At 26.4% G+C, this 20,819-nt stretch overlaps 1 protein-coding gene across 2 annotated transcripts in view; it reads right to left on the minus strand.

Annotated features, from left to right (window-relative positions):
- Positions 1-20,819, minus strand: part of LOC129960917 (diacylglycerol lipase-alpha-like) — a 190,894-nt gene that overhangs the window by 66,774 nt on the left and 103,301 nt on the right. For both annotated transcript variants that reach the window (XM_056074649.1, XM_056074648.1), the window contains exons 6-8: positions 14,695-14,829; positions 12,729-12,806; positions 11,902-12,026 (exon numbers count right to left, since the gene is read on the minus strand). In XM_056074649.1, the coding sequence (XP_055930624.1) occupies positions 11,902-12,026; positions 12,729-12,806; positions 14,695-14,829 (338 nt within the window). The remainder of the gene's footprint in view (positions 1-11,901; positions 12,027-12,728; positions 12,807-14,694; positions 14,830-20,819) is intronic.

The raw sequence follows: 20,819 nt of genomic DNA on the forward strand, positions 1-20,819 counted from the left end.
TCGCTTATTCGATTTAATTCATATTTAATAGCCCTGGAGTGCTCCAAATATGGATTAAACTTAGCCCTGGAAAATGGAACCGATTAATTTTCAAGATAAAAACGGAATAATGCAGTCATATTTTTCTTTGTAATTAAATTTCAAATTTCGAAATGGACTGATATAATGCATTTTTAAAATTCAAGATATGGATAGAAAATATATTATGAAATAAAATTCTGAAGAGGAATGATGATATTGAATTGAATAAACAATAATAATAGATTAAATTTGAAATCGAAAGATTTTTTATTTTGGTTAGCTTTGAATTTTTTAAGGGTATTCAAGTTACATCGAATTTATTTACTTCATCGAAATTTAATTGAAAAATAGGAAGCGAGATGGCATTTAATTCTTTCAGCTTTTCTTTGGTTGGCGGAATTAATTAAATTGAATTGCTTCATTATATGTTTTTGCAAAATTCGAGAATTGCTGTTTCTCATTTCGAAAAACTATTTTTTTTATAAATTTCATTACTGACAATTTCATTATTCATAACTTATACATTTGTAAAAAATAATATAAATAGTTGCGAAACATTCCTTCGAAATTGGAAACATATTTATCAGGAAAGCGATGTCTTTATTGTGTGTTTTTAATTTTAAGATATTAAATTTTAAATCATGGAAACGGTTGTAGTTCATAAGAGTGGAAACGTATTTTTTTATTTCAATGTACTATTTCTAACAAAATTTCTGAAACGTTTCAGTTTTATATATAGAATTAATTTTCCGAAACTGGTAATTACGAATCGTGATAATAAATAGAAATCGTGATTTTATAATTACGAATCGTGATAATAATTAGAAATCGTGATTTTATAATTAAGAATCATGATAATAATTACTAATCGTGATGAGATAAAAATTTAGGTCGTATTTCTGCTGTTTAAGTACCTCACCTAACTGACATCAGAGCGGTTCAATCAGGTTTATATAAAGTGAATTTATCTGTCTTGCATGCAGGAATTTCATGAGAATAGAAACCCGAACACATGACCAACTACGCTAAGTCTCTAATTCACTGTCTTCAAAATTTATAATAAGTTTATAATAATAATTTATAATAATTAATTATTATAATCTAATGTATAAAAATGAATTTTTATTTGTTCGTATTTTATGCGATGACGTACTGTTCATCCGATTGCTATAAAACTTTGCCAATTTATTGCTTTCACTTGCGCGATGATTATGGGCATAGTACAATTATTAGCATTTATTTTGAACAAAATAAAAAATTTTAACAAATTGTGCAATTGCCAATTTTTTTTTCCTTTTCTTGAATAAATAGTCATTTACACAATATATTATTATTCAGTGTGCAATATTTTGACTGCGTCGAACCGCACATATTATTCAGAGATTATCTCACAAATACAATTATTACTATCGATTCATCAAAGTAATATATATATAATGGAAATTTTCCAGTACAAATAGTCAATTTTCAATTCACGAGTCGGACAGTGAAGAAATTTATTTGTTTTTGCTGAAGACGGAAAAACAAAAAAAAATATTGTCTATCCTAAAGCACTTGAATAATAAAGTTAAAAAAAATAGTAATAAATATTATTTATAATTCTCCTTTATATATCACTAAGTGTCAATAAATGTCGACAAGAAAATAAATATATTCTTTCTACCATTTCTAATTACACAAGATAGCTATTTCAAACTTTAAACGATATTTCCAAAATTATTTCTTCTACTGGAGCAATGAGTCGGGTACCAGCTAGTAATTTATTAAAACATGTTATGATGATTGCTGAACTCATTTTTAACAGATTAGAAAGGTTGACCGCAATTCAATAGGTGATAATTATATCACCTATTGAATAATTTGTATCATTTTAATTAGTCAATTTGATTAATTTTAAATATTAATTAAAAGCAAATCAATTTAAACAAAAGATTTTAATTTGTATGATTAAAATTATATCAATTAAATTTTAACGTCTTTATTTTTCCAGACTTTTTCAATCTGATGAAATATTTACTAATTAAAGAGCTTCATTTTACAGTTACTTGAATTCTCTAGCAAAAAATAATTCACTTTTTGTTTGACTTGTTGAACGGCATTTTTTTTTTTTTTTTTTTTTGTTGGCTGAAGCGCATCAACTGCCATTAAAATAATTAAATTTAAGATCTGTAACTTTCATCTCGTCCAGCATTTTTTTGGCGTATTTAAAGATATCTCCTCTGTTTAAGGGGCAAAACAGCATGTTAAACAGTAGAGAAATAAATTTCATTTGAAAATGTTTGCGGAAGTGTCTCGGCAAGTCAAACTCTAGTTCGTGTTTATTTTACTCTATTTTTAAAATGATAGAGTAGGGATTAAAGGATTAAAAGTATTTTCTTGCCTGTTGAGCTATGGACATCACAAAGATAAGGTCTAATATTCATAACAGAGCTCATTTCTAATATTAATAAATACAATTTATTAAAAATTAACTCAAAAATTATATTTAAAAATATATATTGCAATCTTTATTCTTTCAGGTATTAAAGGCTGCGTTGTTAATAAAAGAGAGAATTAAAAAAAAAACGGTTTTAATTTAAAAAGAATAACATATTAATTCGCTAATTACTGAAGAATTTTGCTGTTAAAGAATTCCTATTAATCATTGCTATATGTTAATAAATATGAAATAAATTGTTATTTTAACAGATTTTAAATGAAATAATTTGCAAACAAAACTTTACAATAACATGAAAAATTCCGAGATTAATTCGAAATTCAATATTGAAATCATTACGAAATAATTTCTTTCCTTTTTCTATTTTCAAAAATTTGGGAGAGAAAAAAAAGAATCGTTTGTAAAATAAATGTTTACGTTTAATATTTAACGAATATTTATCTTTTATTATTATTTAATTTAATTCTGTTGAAAATATCTCTAGTTTTTTTTCCCCTGAAAATTACATTAATTTATGTGGAAAAGAAAAATTCAGTAAAATGTTAACATCATTTCAGTAACATTTTAAATAATTTCATTTGCTGACATAACTTACGAATTAACAAATAACTATTTACACTGCATTCGATTAATGTTATAAAAACATGGTATATAGTCCCAGTGATAGATTATAATAGCGTGAATAAGAAAAAAGTTACCAAGTAACCAAATAAATATTATTTAACGTAATAATCTTAACCATATTTACTGTAAACGAATGATAGAGAAATTTAATATTGTTTGATTTTTGTTGTGTTGTTTGATCTCTAGTGTTTACAGAATTGTGAATAAAATATTAATATTTCACGAGATGATATATTTAACTATAACGCAATATTTGAAAATATATGGAATGGTGGTTTTAATCCTAATTAGGTTATAATATTTAACCTCATGCATGAGCTCATAATAAGCGGGAAGTGTAACATCTTTTATTGGTTAAAGTGACTTGAATCTATTTACCCGACGTTGCTACCTGACGTCGACCTTCTATCGGAGTAGATGTTAGATATCTAATTTAGCTTTAGTATAATGCGATAGGTTGTTTCCTAGTACTTCGCGTAAAGAAAAACTTCCAATAACCAATCCGATTGCATTGAGCCATTCTTTGATAATGCACACATCAGTCTACCAATTTTTGAATTATGTTAAATGACAGCTCATCCAGAGCATAGAACCTATAAGTTTCTTCACCAGATTCCGGTTTTTAAACTGTAATATATAGTACCTAATTAGACCATTGATTAACGAGATTATCTTTCTGGTAGTTAGCAGTCACCTTACCGTTTCTGTTTGATTAATTACGAATTTTATAAATACAAAGTAGAAGGCGGTTTCATTTATTATTTTTGAAAATAAATTTGTAATGAATTTTTTTAAGCAACGAAGGATGAAATTCTTAATGAATCGCGTACACGGAGAAAGTCAGCAAATTGAAAATATTGCACAGGGGTCATAAGATCTTAATGTTGATTAATATATTTTGTATGAGTTTCGTATTGCATGTCATTAATTTCTGTATGTGGAATTTTATCACTCGAAATTATAGAAATTTTGCAAATTCATTTTCTGTATATTTATTGGGGCCGATTTATTTTCTGAGAGCATCAAAATAATTCTTATCAGTCATTTTTGTGACAATTGGTTTCATGGAATTCATTTATCCAGGTTTTCTATAGTTTTTAAATGAAACTTGATTTCATTCTTTTCCTTATCTGTATTTGCAGAAACCAAATAGGAAAATTTATTTTATGCTCATTCTGAAATTTAATACCACAAATATTTAGAAGAGGCGTAGATTAATTTCATAGCATTTAAGTAATTTTCTTAGTTTTAATTACTGCAGTATTAAGACAGTAATTAAAACCATGACAAGTACTAACATATTTAAAATTAATTTTGAAAATGTATTTCAATTATAGAAAACACTATGAGAAAAATAAAATTGCCCGACTGAGGAGTTAAATGTTTCAATTTTAAAGTAACTCAAAAGTTTTTTTTTCAATAATAAGCTTTAAAATACTTTTTAAACTCTTTAGTGTTTCAATAAATTTTTAATTAAAAACCCAATTAAAATCTTGGAAAAGTCCTTTAACCTAATAACCAAGAAGTAACTACGAACCAAATTTGGTAAATCTAGGTTCGATAGCCCACAACGTAAAGCGTCTTAACCCATTCATTGCCATCGAAATTTATAAACACTTAATTTTACAACATTTTCCTACGACATATCACGTAAACGGCAGTGAATGGGTTAACCAATTTTAACATCAGGCAATTTACAGATAATAATCGTCATATAAACATTATCATGTTAAAAAAATTTGCAAAATCGGAAGTTCTAATTTACGCATTCTAAGAGTATGTAATTGTTGGAATCATCCTATTACAAGAAAAGAAACGAACTAACAATCTCTGCCAATCTCTAATTTAACAATTCTGATAACTGAACAAGATTGCATGAATGCCTGGTACAAACACATTAATGATATCGATGACGATAAAAGCAATAACATTTGTTTGCACAACTATACTAAATATGAATAGTGTCTGGTGCGACTTATTTTACACGCAAAATGCAGTAATTGCTTTTTTGTGCTAATAAAAACTAAAAGGGGCGTAGCTCAGATGGTACAGAACTGGCTTAACACGGGAGAGGGTGACGGGATCGATACCCGGCGCCTTGAATCTATGTTTTGATTTTATGATTCCTAGTTAAAAAGAAGTCAGTAAATAGGCGATTTCAATAGGTTTTTCAAAATAAATTCTAAAATCTCAGGAAATAACCTTAGATAAAGGACTCTTTTAAACTGGAAAAAATAAAGTTATTATTAAAAATTAATAGTTTTGCTGATTTTAAGTCAGGCCTCAAACTGAATGAATCGCAGAAATACATTTTTGAAAACTCATTTTTTTAAAATCACTTTTATCCGCGTAATAAAATGTACTATCTCTTATTAAAACTCTTTTCTACTTTTGATGTTTTATTTAAATATCTTTGTTGCAAAGATAATAGAGTGTTTCAATTTAATAGGTGCCGCCACTCGAGCGAAGTGAAAGTAACCGATTAAATCATAATTTTCAAAATATTAAAATAATATATTTAAAATCAAAAACACAAGTTACTAATTTTCAGAACTCTTTCACATCAAGATGATATGATGTGTCATTCACACGTGGGCAATTAATTTTCTAAAATGTTACTGAGATGAATAGTTTTGTGAGAAATCGGTTATTATTAATTATTATAAATAAAAAACGATGAACCCTTAAAAACAGTTACTGTACTTCTTTATATTCATTTTTAGACGAGCATTATTGAGTTGACTGGAGATGGAATAGTTTATGGAGAGTAAATCTGTAATAACTTCATCTGTTGAATTATCATTTCAATATTAGATAATTTTTTTGACAAAATTATAATGCAAGGAATTTATAACAAGTGCAGAGTATTTAATGCATTAAAAATGCAAAAAAAAAACCAAACTAACAACTTAATCTATCGTTTGAAATTAAAAAATTTAGTCCTTATGGATAAATAACTTAATACCTTTTTTTTTTCTCAAAAAAAAAAAAAAAAAAAGAAAAGAAAATTGTAATCTTTTGATAAATATTTTTTGAAGCAGTTCTAATTACTGAGCTAACGAGCTCCAACTACTCATAATTATCGTTTCGAAATTTGAAATTTTATCCACTGTTGAAAAACACTTAAACCATTTTAAAAATAAAGAGTTTTAATTATTAAAGAAGTTTCAGTTCATTTGTTATATTTTTTAACAAATTCCCGTGGCAAATACCGGGAATTTCGGAAATAACAGCCGAAATTTAATATACCTGTTTATGATGTAGGCGATTGGAATTTAAAAATTAAAATGAAAAAAAAACGCCTATGTAACGTTAGAACTTATTTAATGCTTAATGATTTGCATACAGTAATCCTCGGAATTCTGCTAGTGTATAAAATTTAATAAAATCAGTACTATTTCAGAGAAGCATAAGTAATTTGTGAATTTCCTTCAATAAAATGTAAAATTTAGTAATATAATACCTATTAGAATAAAAAAGTTTTTTTTTTATAAATCCTATATAGAATAAGCTCTGCGAAAAACTTATTTTACTGAAAAACATTTTTTTATTAAATGTGATAATTAAAAACTCATGCCTGCTTTTCTTAGAATAAAATAATTAAACTAATATCATTCCTTACCTTCCTAGTTCAAAAAAATTCTAATGCTCACGCTATCATATTACTGTGACCAGTCATTAATTTTATAAATTGAGTGATTTTTGCAATTTGTGAATAAATTGCAGTACACTTGTAAAAAGTTTAATAGATTTTTTTAAATAAAAAATGGAATAAAATGGAGAACTCATGTAAACAGTTTAATGCACCTATTGAAAAAAGTAACTTTATATGTTATTTATTTTATATTATTATGGAAAAAACAATCTTATTTACTGAGATTCAAGCATCAACTTTTGAAAATTGATTGCAACTGGATACGCCATTTCGCTAACAGTTGTGAATTTCGTTGATTCTCCATAAAGGAATTAAAATGGAGACATTTATAAACATGATCGCACCACATTTGAGGAAACTGCCCTTCTAAATTAACTTTAAAAGGATTGCTGCAGAAAGTTAATGTCAAACTTAAAATCAGATTTTAAATTTAACTGATTATAAGCCGTTAAATTAACATAATTTCAATCTGCCATCCATTTATGGAATCATATATTTTCAGTTAAATGGAAGATTATTTTTGATGACGGGCCATTTGCTGTTCATAAATTGTTAAAGTAAGTTAATAGTATTAAAGCACTGAAATAAAGTTTATCCAGTGTTTGAATTTATGTTTTCACCTTTCACGTGTGCTGAGCGTTCTAGAATAAAGCTTTTCTATTTCATCTCACTACTTGGAATGATATAATATTTTGCAAATGATAATTACTATGATTTTTTTATGCGTTTTGAAAGGAATTGAGAAATCTTGGTTAGAAATGTTATATTATTAATGGAAATTGAAGTAGAACTACTTCAATATAAATCTAAAGCTTGAATGTATTCAAGCTTTAGATTTATGAGGATCTTAAAACCGATTTATTTAATAAGGATTTCGCTCTCATAAATATCTCAGCTGTGGTGGCTTGACGGTAAGGTCTCTATTTTGGTGTCAAAGGGCCCCAAGTTCGTGACCCGAGTCTATCGAAAAACCAACTTGCAAGCGGGCCTGGTGTACATTAAATTCTTCAGGACAAAAAGTCCTCTAGTTAGTGTGGGGCAGAAATTTGAAGAGGAGGGTGCCAGCTCAGGTATTCTCCTCGTCATCTGATCAGAGTTTAAAATTATGGTGTCAGTCTCAAAATAGTACCATGTGTTGCTTCTAAACAAAGTTTCATAAATCTATTTATTGAACTAACTATTTTTCTAATTGTTTGATTTCTTGTCTTTTTTCTGTTGCGTGCAGAAATAAAAAAACTAAATTTATATGCCAACCGTCATTTAGCTGCAAAATTAAGGATATATATTTATGACAGGTTAAAATGTAAGCCGTTTTCATTCAATAATATTCTATTGTAAGCAGAAATAAATAAAAATAAATGCAGGCGTACTGCTTACATAAAAATAATATTTAATAAGATATAAGTTTTGATTTCAAATAAAAACACGATAAAATACATTAAGCATAACACATACTTCTTCGATTCTTCAATTTTTAGCAATTATTTTTTTAATTTCATGAACCAGTTCGACGTTTATTACTATTTTGCATTTTTTAATACTAATGAATAAGTTGTAATATCTAGAACTGATTTAATCGCAAGTTTTATAAAATTTAACATATTTTAAATTAAAAAAACATTTTAAGTTTTCACAGAACGTTTTGAAAATATATTTATTAATAAGCATTGAAGGAGTAATGTACTTTTGTAAAAATGAGTTGAAAACGAAAAGTTTACATTGCAAGCCAATTCGGCAACTTCACTAACACAGTTTTCATCGATTATAACTTCATTTAAATATTGCATTTACAATTATGTTAAGCGAGTGAATTTACAAATAATTCATATACAGTGCATTCGGACTAACTCAGCAATCCAATTCATTTCCATCCATGTGTTAGAAAATTTAATTTGCATCCAAAGGGCAAATCGTTCGTAGTTCAAATGGTAAAAGTTGTATTTAAATGGTTATAGTCGATTGCAGTTATCCTTTTTTATATAGCATTCACAGTTATATCATTAATTGCTGATAAGAGTTTGATTCTGGGTTGTAAAATAAATGAGCTTTTTTAAATTAAAAGTATAACCAATACGAGATTTTACTTTACTGCACACACTTTTTTGTATGAAGTATGACTATTGCAAATCTGGTGCAAGCTTTTCCTGTAAAAAATGTTAATTTTTTTAACACTATTCTTTTATCAAAAAAATTCATCCACCAACAATCATCCAACCACCATCCATTTGATTCTTGTATTTTATGAATGTTTTATTTCTGTGTAATACTCATTTTTATAACATTATTCCCTTTCCAAGCAAATTCAATCACCACCCACATTTCATTCTTGTATTTTTTTAAAATCTGTTTTCATATATAATGTTCACTTTTATGGCACTATTCCTTTTTCAAATAAATTCAACCACCTCCAATCACCAACTATTTCATCCTAGTATTTGTATAGTATGATATAGTGAGCATGATCCTTGTATTTGTTTAGTGTGAATCAGTGAGCATGATCGTTTATGTTTTAAAATTAAATGGTTAAAGAACATAAATTTCCCACTCAGAAATGAGCTAATATCCCACTAAATCTAATATAAACGTAATGCTGTTGCCGTAATGATAGAATAATGTTTTATGGCCACGTGTTTCAGAGACGGTTTTTAAGTAATTATTATTGTATTTTTCTTGAAATAATATAAATAGACTACGTATAAATTTAAAAAAGTATTTCTTTGTTTTAAAGTTCACTTTCGAAAATTACAATTTGAGTGTAATTGAAAATGAATAAAGTATTTTGTCTTTTGAATGTGATTTTCACATATGAACAGGGATTTTTGTTGAATACATACATTATTCATAGATTAAAAAAATGATATGCAAATTTAGTTTTTTTTAAAAAAATTATTGTATTGTTTTACGCATTTATGAAAAATACATATCAGTAAAATATAAAAAAATAATGGAAAATTTTGCTGATTGAATTAAATTTATTAAATGATCTTTGCACCATTAGATACTGATGTTTGAGAACAAGTTATATTAGTACTTCAGAAGTAAGGTATGGATATATAATAAAAAACGCTACTATTTTATAATACTATTTTCTTTTGAATTAAAAAAAATAATAAAGAAGACAAATATGTCTGATTCATCCTTACTGAAAAAAATTGTTAAAAGGTGCTTTTTAAGCTAATAGTTTCGATTCCCTAGTTAACACATAATCTGAAGTACATATCTGGAAACACCAATAGTAATATTCACCCTTCATTCAATTTACGTTTTTAAACCAACAGGCATATCTTCTCGTATATAAGTTACCATTTCTCATGCATAAAAATCGCATGGAATTCAAGTGAAAGATCTTTTGGCTTTGGAAACGCAACTGAAAATTAAAAAGTCATGAGCTTTTCGACATAAATAACAATAACTAAGATATCACTAAAGGTATTTATAAAAAATATTGATTATTAAAAACACTATTTGGTTTCTGTTTAATTTATCTATGATTTTCTAATTTTTTTTCCCAGCGCTCACTTTGCCTTAGTATCTATCTGATTTTAAGAGGAAATACTTCTTCCTTAAGTAATAAAGAGTGATATGAATCATATCAGTGATTCTATAATCTAAATAGAAATGACGTAACAGGTTATTTGGCAGTTGTAATAGATACATATGACGTGAATGGTGGGTTTTTTTTTTACATACAATGTAGTCACATTTGAGATACCACCACCTAACGTAGGTAACTGGAATAATTTGAATGATACTCGTCTAGGCATCAATATTCAAATCGAAGTCCCAGGAGCATTAATAACTACTACATCACCCCTCCTTCTGGAGGAGCGTCCGTTATCGAAAGAGAAGTACTCGATCCCAAATCATTTCTACATCTCCAAAAGAAGCGAGAAACCGCTTATTTATTCTGTGTTCATCATTCGGAACTCAGCTATGCACTAAATCGGTAAGAAGTGGAAGAAAAATTTGTTCTAATAGTTTTATGTGGCATTTTTTTTTCTGATCAAGGAAGAAAAAGCAATTATTAATATTTATATGATTAAAATTATGTATAAAATATTAGCATAATGATTAGACGAGTTTTATAAAAAAACTATATTTTTCAAAGAATAATTTAGACTTATAATCAGTAAATAGACTAAATTATATTTTACATTTTCTATTCTAATTTTTGAATTTTGCAGTATGTTACATAATTTTACTATGCATAACACAATGCATACGTATTAGCATGATGCACGTAGTAAAGTTTTCATGAAATGTATATATGTGTTTATATATTAGTTTTTATTATTTTTATGCTAAAATAGAGACTAAGAATTAATATTTTTCAATATATTCTTTGAATTTCTGAATCATATTACGTAATTTTAATACAAAATGAAATTCTTTTGACTGCATTTATCTGAGCATTAGCATATATACAACATATATTTACATAATGCATTTAAAACATATCTAATGAAAGCCTTAATGTTTATTTATATAAATTAAAAAAGTTATTTAATAATAATAATAATTAAAATTTTATTTATATAAGTTTAAAAAGTTATTTAATTATAACAGTAATTAAAAGTTTATAATAATTAACTTTTTATACTTATATAAATAAAGTTTTTAATAAGTATTAAAAGTTATTTAGTTAATTAATGGTTTTAAAAAGTAATTCAATTAAAAGTTTTGGGTATTAATTTAATTTAATATCCAAAATTTTATTAGATATCTCTTCCAAAATGAATCGACATAGTTTTAATTAGATCATTATGAAAATAGGAACATTTGTTTTTCCAAATTTCTGTTTCAATTTTTTTTTTTTTTTTTTTTTTGCTAAAGAGTCAGCTTAATGGAAATTTCTTCTGAAATTTCAATCTTAAATTACTACAATTTTGTCATTTTTACATATCAGAATTAATAATCATAATCCACATGAAAAATCCATTAAGTCATTGAAAAAATCATACTAAAATCACATATTCATATACAAAACAATAAGTATTTATATAAAAACTGCATGAAATAGGCTTACCTTATGAAAAGAATTTTCGCAAATTTGTCTGCTCATATCAGAAAGAAATGCTTACCTGTATTCATTTTAGAACTCCAGTCTAGCATTTAAAATAGTACACATGATTAAAAACTTAAAATTTTTAAAATGAGATCATACCTTAAGTAAGGGCAAAGTTGGCAGCAAGCTGTTTTGCTTTGAACCATCATAAACATAGGCCAACCGTAGATAGCCAATGCGTAGTGGAAATAGTGAGTTATGGTCAAAATTTCATCCGCAACAGCCTGTAAAAAAGTAAAAAATTATGTGAATAAATAGCTGGTATTAATATAAAATGCAATTAATAATTAAAATAGATGACAGTTTTAAACTGAATAAGCAATAAAAATGAAATCATTTCAAAGTTTATTGTAAACATTGTACTACTTCTCAAAATAAATAATTTTGATAAAAAAAATTTTTTAACATACATTTTTTACAGTATTAAAAAGTGATTTCTTGTATGAATTTTCTGCTTTACATTCATTAATTCATATTTATTCTAAACAATGAGTAATCATAGGGAATACTGGAAAAACATCTGCTTTGCTTATTCATAATATTGAAAAAAACATTTGTTAATGCTTTTAATGAACATCTTTCATATTTATAATTACGTTTGTAAGGATTGTAACTGATTTTTCTCTAAATTTTTAAAGCTTTGCAATTTTAAAATTTTGTACTGTAGAAAGTTCTGGGAGACGATATAATATTTCAATATTTAAAAAATTAATTATCAGTTAGGAGATTAATTTTATCTAAATTTTGATTACATAACAGAAGATTGGCTTGGCAATGAATTAAGAAATACGTTATTCCATAATCATTATAATAATAAATAATGAAATATATTGAAAATGAGAAGTAGAGCATGGTTTATAATAGAATGAAAACATTTTGCTTCTTTTATGTATTTTAGTACTAGAAATCATAACTAGAATACTTACAGGATGAGTAATATCAAGAAACTTTGTAGCTGGAGTGATTGGAACACCAGAAAGAAACTGATAAGTGTCATCATCAGCCTGGAAGTACACAAACAGAAAGAGGGTTAATCTTACTTACTGACACGAAATATTAAATAAAATCAATTTATTCACTTCATTGATATGCAATTTTGATTTGAGGTAAATCCTATCACTTTTCAGGTTTCAAGAACCCTCATGTATACGAAACGAATTATGGGATACTTCTACAAATACTTTTCTGGTAATTTAATTTAAAACATCAGAAAGAAACTGATTACATATCAATGAGAAACTGATAAGTCTCATCATCAGCCTGGAAGTACACAAACAGAAAGAGGTTAACCGTACTGACGCGAAATATTAAAGCAAATCAATTTATTCATCTCATTGATATGTAATTCTGATTTGAGGTAAATTGTATCACTTTTCATATTTGAAAAACCCTCATGTATACGAAACGAATTATGGGATACTTCTACAAATACTTTTCTGGTAATTTAATTTAAAACTAATACGGGATGACCAAGAGACCCCCCAAAAAATAAATTCTATTATTTGCCGAGATTCAAGAAACCTCATGCAGGCGAAAGGGATTATGGATTACTTATACAAATACTTTATTGCTACTTTGATTATAAACTAGTTCCGAATTATTTAGAGACCCGCATTAAATTTCAAAATCAAAGCATTAAGCATCCCGCAAATCAAAGCGTCCCGCATTAATTTTCAAAATTAAAGTGAACTTCTTTTTAAATTCTTGAATTTAATAACCAGATGAATCAGAACTATTTGATCACCAGATGATTCTACAATTGGTGGAATGTTACGTTAAAAAAAAGCTCTACTTATAATTAAAGTAAATATTTTTTAAAAAATTAATAGTTCTTTAAGCTGGCATACTATAAGTAAATTGCATTGGCGAAAAAATTTTTATTCATAATATTCAACACTCAGATGAACTTAGAGCAACAAATTCGGCGTATAATTACTTCTTGGGTAATAGATGCCCATTGAAAAATGGTTCTTCTAAATTTTAATTACATTTTTAATTAATAAAAAATTAATCGAAATTTCAGCATTTAATTCAGTAACTGTGGAGCATATTATTGCACAAAAATCGTTTTTACTTCACTTAAAAATAAAAAAAAAAATTCAGAAAAACCAGTTTTATTTAGAATTTTAATAAACACAAAATGAACTCATTTTAACACATTTTGTAACAATGTTTTTAAAATTTTTAATGAAGCTGAAACTAATTCTATCGTTTTATTAGAGTATTTTTACCTATTGTTATTCTTATAAAAAATATTTTTTTTTGGAAATTAATTCCAAAGTAGAATATACATTTTTTTTATTAACATCGTGAGGTTTTTAAGTTAGCATTCTTTCTGAAAATACATTTATGAAAATCGTTATTCATAGAATGCGCCGACAGATGCAATCAACCCAGATGAATAAAGCCTTGATAAGTTGTTTCTGATTAATAGTTTGAAATTAGTTTTAGATAAGTTTTTAAGATTATAAAATATGTATCCGCAAATATAATTTGTAAAATATTTGATCTTTTTTATTTGTTAAGAAAAACTACAAAAATGCAATGTGTGGTTAAATTAAAGTTCAAAATTCCTGCAGCTTCTAGTTGATCATGATATTTAAAAATTATCTTCGAAATTGAAATAAATTTTTGCTAAGAGAAATCATCAAATTTAACTCAAAAATATTATTCAAACATTTCAAGTCACCTTTTTTTTGCATCGACATTATTTACGCTTTCATATTCTTGTAAATTAAAACTAACTTGTGACTAATATTGAAGTAGTCACAAGTTTATTCATCCTGGTACATTCAAACATTAGTTTGTTCACTTTTTTTTTTTTTTTTTTACTTTCATTGGTTTTTGTTTCAATGTGATAAAATCACTTTGCAGGAATGTAATCTTGCATACCTTGTCAACTGTTTGCTGCCTTTCAAGTCTTTGCAATTTTCGGAGGAGTACAAGACCGGCCACTACATCCGAAGGAACCACGTCCAGATCTCGAAAGAAGTCCGATAAGAGCTTGGCAATATCCGCAAAATTATTCTGGAAAGAAAAAATATCAACATTTATTTTTTATTCCTGAGATCATGAAGAAAGAGATTATTAGAATAATGAAATATTAAACCCAGTTTGAAATGATAATTTTTAAATACTTATTTCAAATTATATTGCCCTTGTCCTGTAATAATAGTAGCAGATGATGTTACGTTGTAATTGTGAAACTGTCGATCAAAATCAATGCTTCATGACATTTTTTGTTTTAACACATCTTTTAATTTTAGGTTAACCTAATTATCATGGATTATATTTTTTTATTTCATTTGTTAATCGAAATCAAAAGTTTTATTTCTTTTGAATATTTATCTAATATAAAAGTAAAATGAAAAAAAGAATTAGAGTTTTCGTTGAAGGATTGCCATTGTTCAGTTTCTGATACAACAACATCATAATACCCCCCCCCCCCCCAAGTTTCAGAAAGGCGCAATTATATTAGCTGTAAAACAATATAAGTGTATCAGTAAGATTTTTCAAACGTATTTTCGAATATAATGATTAATGCGATTTTTATACTAATGTTGATTTTTTTTGAAGAAACAAAGCTGTGGATGAAAATGAAAAGATTACGGAGAAAAACTTGAAAACTTAGATATATTCCTCTTAGAAAAATAGGCACCATAAGATCAGCAAATCAAGGCTCAGAAATTTCCGAATTTTGAAAAAAGAAAGACCCATAAAACGAGTTTTAAGTATTATCAAACTATTTTTTACAGAAAAGAATAAGAAGGCAAAAGGTAGGTAACCAAGAGATCATACCTACAAAGTTTAATCAGTAATCTCCCTACAACTTTTTCGTACACTCTCTAATAAAATTGTCAAAGCAGAGAACGCCCTGCGTGGCAATAATTACCAAATATTAACTTTTGGCTTGAATTTAGTATTTTTACTGAATGTATTACATTATCCTTGGCAAGTTTTTTAGTGATTAATCCATAACATGCTTTAATAGTATCCAAAAATAGAATTTTTGTTTTAAACACTTTTTACTCTACCGATAAGAAATAAAATGTGTCACAAAATCCCATACCAAATGTGATATATTTAAATCATTACGTTTTCGAATTATCGTATTTACATGTTTCTGAAAGTACATACCGATAGACAGTCAACCTGTAGTTGCATTTGGCTCAGAATTTGAGAGGTGTCTGTAATATAGATGTTAAATTTGTGTACCGAATTTTATCTATCTAGCTCTCTTCGTTTTGTAATTATCATGTTAACTTATAGTCGAGCAGCCGGACTTCCTCTGAACAGATTGTACACAAAATTTGACAGAAATTTGAAAATTTGGTGTTAAGGCCGCATACCAAATTTCAATCGGTTAGCTCAATTTTTTTTTTAGTTATTTTTGTCACAGAAAGACAGACGGACATTTTCTAAAAATGTGTTTTTCTGACTTAGGGGGGAAGGTCTAAAACATGGAGATTCGTCAAAATCTCGAGTTCGAATTTTTTTGACGGTTACTATACTTTATACTAGGTATATTATTTAAAAAGAAATAAATTATTGAAAAGTCCAGAAAATATCTAAAATATAGAAATTATATTTTTAATTTAATAATTTATTGCTTTTATTTATTACTATTTTATCTTATTATTATTTTAAAACCTTTTTTAATTTTATTCAAATATTTTTACCATATTTATAAAACTTGTTCGATTTTTATAAAAACTCACATTTAATGAAAGCCTGTTAGAGAATTAATCCTAATGTACTGTTTTAATACATTTCGAATTAATTCATTCAAATGTCATTTTGGAATGCTCCCTGGAGCAAAGCATTAAAAATGTTTCACTGTAACAATATTATTTTTCTGAAATAAATGCGGTTTATTTATTAAAATGAATATGAAGAATAAAATTCAATTCCATTCTTTAAAATTTACATAGAATAATAATGCCCGCCTGGTATTTAAATATATATTTATTTTCCCGATTTCCAGGAAATATCAATAACTAAATTAAAATATTTTGCGAGAAAGAAATACAAAGTATTGATATTTTGAGAAGTTTTTTTTTCGGTTAAAAATATGTATTCTAGTTTCCTGGAAAAGTATTGAACTTTAAACTATTTCGAAACTTTAATAATCTACAAAATCGATGGTTACCAGTGATATTTCTTTTTCTTAAAAAAAAAATCGGTAATAAAACTAACAAAATAGGAAACTTTTATATTAAAATGCAAACTAGAGAGAATTTCGTACGTCAGTCAGAAATAAATAACATTGGATTATAATTATCCTGCAAAACAACAAAACCAATCGGAAGATGAAAAGTTTTCAATTAAATCCCTTGCCTCCAGCTAAGTACAAATTGAATACAAATGACTCCGAACTGTTTTGACAATCGTTGTGATAGCTTTTTGCGAAGGTAGCAATTTTCTTCTTGCCGAAAGATATTGGACTTATTTGGAAGCGTTACTTCTAAGAAGAGATTAAAAATAGCTCCCAGTTTCGAAATGATTCATCTCCCATGGTAGTATATAAATAGTCTTAGCAAACGTTGTGTAATACAGGTAAGTATATTTATTCCTCTGGCTAACCAAGTCCTTTTCTCTATTTTTATCTACAGTTATGAGTTAATTCTGTAAGTGATTAAATGTATATAAGTAAAGAACTTATAAGAACCATTTTGGCAGCTTCTTATCAAAAAGACTCTTAATCCTCAGCTCTTAAGCTTCAACTAAGTATCATCTCTTAAGCTTTATCCTTATAGTTTCCAATAAAAATAACTAATAATTGATAATATTATAAAAAAAGAAAGTGTTGATGTTAACATGTTACTTTTCACATTAATTCTCTCTATCGCACAGGGAAAAGGAAGTACTGAAATGTAATTTTCCTTCACAGAAATTGTTTAAACCATTTTTAAAAGACTTATAATCTGATAAATTCATACTGTGATGTCACGATTTCACAGAATTTTAAGATGCGAGATCAAGTGACAAAAAAGAATTCTATTTAAAAAATACGTCTAATTTTTAATCAACAGGTTCATTAATTTTAATAAATTTCTGGATAGCAGATAAATTGAAGAATCTCTTATCGTGAGTCAAGCCAAAATTAATAAATCAGATTGCCTGTCAAAATAAAAGGAAGAATAGATAGTGAATTTATCAAAAAAGAATCTTTCCATTCGATTTTTTTTATGAGGATTAATTTGAAATCAACTCCAAAACTGCAACTTTCTTGTTTTTGATTTTCAATTAAAATAAAAGGATCTGCATGCCTTCGCCAGACATTAAAAATAAAAAAAAGAAGCTGCATAAAGTTTGGGCGTTTTATTAAAAAAAAACTTTTTTCTACTCTGAATCGACTATTTATAATCTAACGCCGTGCCATTTTAAAGAGAGTAAAATAGCATTTTATTCTTGGTATTTTTTTATATATATACGGTCCACACTCGGTAACAAATACTATATATATTCACTAACTAAAATAGTGTAAAATAGTCATCGGAATACAGCACATTTATAAGTTTATACTATCAAATTTTACCTGATTAGGGAAATTAATAGACAAATTCTACAAGAAAATGCGCAAACGACTTTTAATTTGTTATTTTTTGCCCTTTTTGTTAAATCTGCATACCCATTTTTTTTTCTCAACAAAAATTAAGTGAAGTTCTTTCATTAGCGAGTGAATGCCGAAGAAAGATTTGCTGATGTAATATTTTCTTTACTCTAAACAGAATAAGTTTTAATGAATAAACCCTTATTGTTTGAAATTTACCTCCCTTAATTAAATAAACAATGGTTGGGATCTTGCAGTTTAAATTTCCAGTTATTTATTGTTTATTTATTTTATCTCTTTATCTATTCATTTATATCATGAAGGGAGTCATAAAATCTATTAAAAAGATTTCACAGATTTATTGCAGCTTTTTTTACAGCGTTTGAACTGGGCATTACAAAAAGAAAGAAAATAAAAATGTGGCATTGCTTATATAAATAGAGAATTCATTAAAAACTAAAATGCACAAACTGGCAATTCTTTCAAATTTTAAAACGGCAATTTTAATTTTTTTGAGAGGTATACAATTAATGGAACAATAACTTCAATGGAAAAATTAATCTCACGAGACCCAAAATATGACCAAACTTATCATGCCTACGATTTTTCGGACGGAATATTGTTATAATGTAAATTAGCCGATACGAAAATTTTAATTCTAATTTCTCTGAATTCTCGTGAATTCTCTATTTACTTAGTGTTAAAATATAAGCTTTAATTTAGTTGATATGAAGTCAATTCGTAAAATAATATCAAATTATTTTTAATTGGCACTGTTTGTTTGAAATTTCCATATCTTTATGAATGCAGAAGTAAGATAATATTTGAAGCCCTTAATTCACCGGAGAATTTTACTTACTTTATTCAATCAAAAAGCAGTAAAAAAATTTCTCAACTTTTTAAAAACTTTTATTGCGCGAGTAGTGAATTGCATTGTTTATTTAAAAGTTTTACTTTACAATTGTTGTGTTCAAGGTGTTGTATACTATTTATTTAATAAAATTGCTTATTTATTGAAATTGGTATCTTTATACTTATTAGAGTTTTTATAATAAATATTATAAGTTTATTTCCCAAAATTAACTACTGTTTACTTAATAAATATGTAGGAATTTTTAAATATTGAAAATTAAAGTTTACACTTCAATGCCTTTAGCTTTTTTCGACTCGCGTAAGCCCACTCATCGAAAGATTTAAAGTGTTTTAAAAGTCAGTGTAAAAAAAAAAATACAAAAGTTTGCAAGTATAAATACAACGGAAATGCACAAATAAAACTACCGTGACAAAATTTATAAATATATTTCAGTATTTAAAAGACTGCCTTTAATTTAAAAATTATCGTTTTCTGTTGGTGCATTCATTTTTATTTCCTTTTACCTTAACCCTTTAAAGGGCCATTTTTTTTTCTAGTCATATTATGTTAAAATATTTTTAGGCTTGAAATTAGAATAAGAAAAGGGATTCATTCAGCTTATTAGATAAATTTAATTTGATTAATTAATTAATTTCGTTAATTAATAATTAAGTATGAAATCAAGACACATCATTTTGTGTAAAATAAAGAACTAAAGCATCTAAGTTTCTGTCTTTCTAAAAAAAATTTGACCGAACTTATGCCATCGTACATAAATTCATACAAAGATTGATAAATTTGGTGGGAATCATACTTCCCACGTCCCTAGAAAGGGTTAATTCGAATTTTTGATCAATTGAATTTTTTACTGTACTTGTATTAACTTCGGATTATGCTAGTTTCATTGTATTTAAACATTCAAGGCAAAATACCTTGAATAATAATAATAATATATTCATTATATAATAAATGCATTGTGAAAAGCTCCCATTCAATGGTAATTAGAGTAAGAAAAAAATAGAAATATGATTTTTTTTTAAAAATTGCTTATTGATGAGTTTACTTACAGGAAGAAGTAAATTGAATGACATCAATTTTTAAAATTAATAACTCATAAAATTGTAAATTCCCACTTTAAAAAAAAATAGTTTTAAAGCTAGATACTACCAGTTGCTCCCTAACTACGAAATTTTAATCAAAGAATTTTTTCCCCCAAAAAGTTAAATTTAAGTAATAAAATAAGAAATAAAAAAATTAAGTAATAAAAAAAAGGAATAAAATTCTAATTTGCTATAAAAATATCGTTTGGATTTTATTCCTATTCGAAAAAATTAATTATAACTTAAATACTTTTAGAAGACCCAATTTAAAATAAAACGAGGGAAAGGGTTTAAATTTAGTTAGTGTATACTTTTGTAAATTAATTTGAAAATAATAATCCTTAGTATTCGGCAAATGAAAATAAATGTTGGCGATTTAATGGAAGAATCAGGAATTTTAAATAAAATGGTTTTATAAAAGACGAAAACTATTCAATTCTTGTAATTTTATGATGCTTGAATTTTCTACATAATTTTTCACTCAATAATACAAATTAACAACGGTAGGTGT

The sequence above is a fragment of the Argiope bruennichi genome, chromosome X2 (genome assembly GCF_947563725.1).
Source record: "Argiope bruennichi chromosome X2, qqArgBrue1.1, whole genome shotgun sequence".
Classification (NCBI taxonomy): Eukaryota; Metazoa; Arthropoda; class Arachnida; order Araneae; family Araneidae; genus Argiope; species Argiope bruennichi.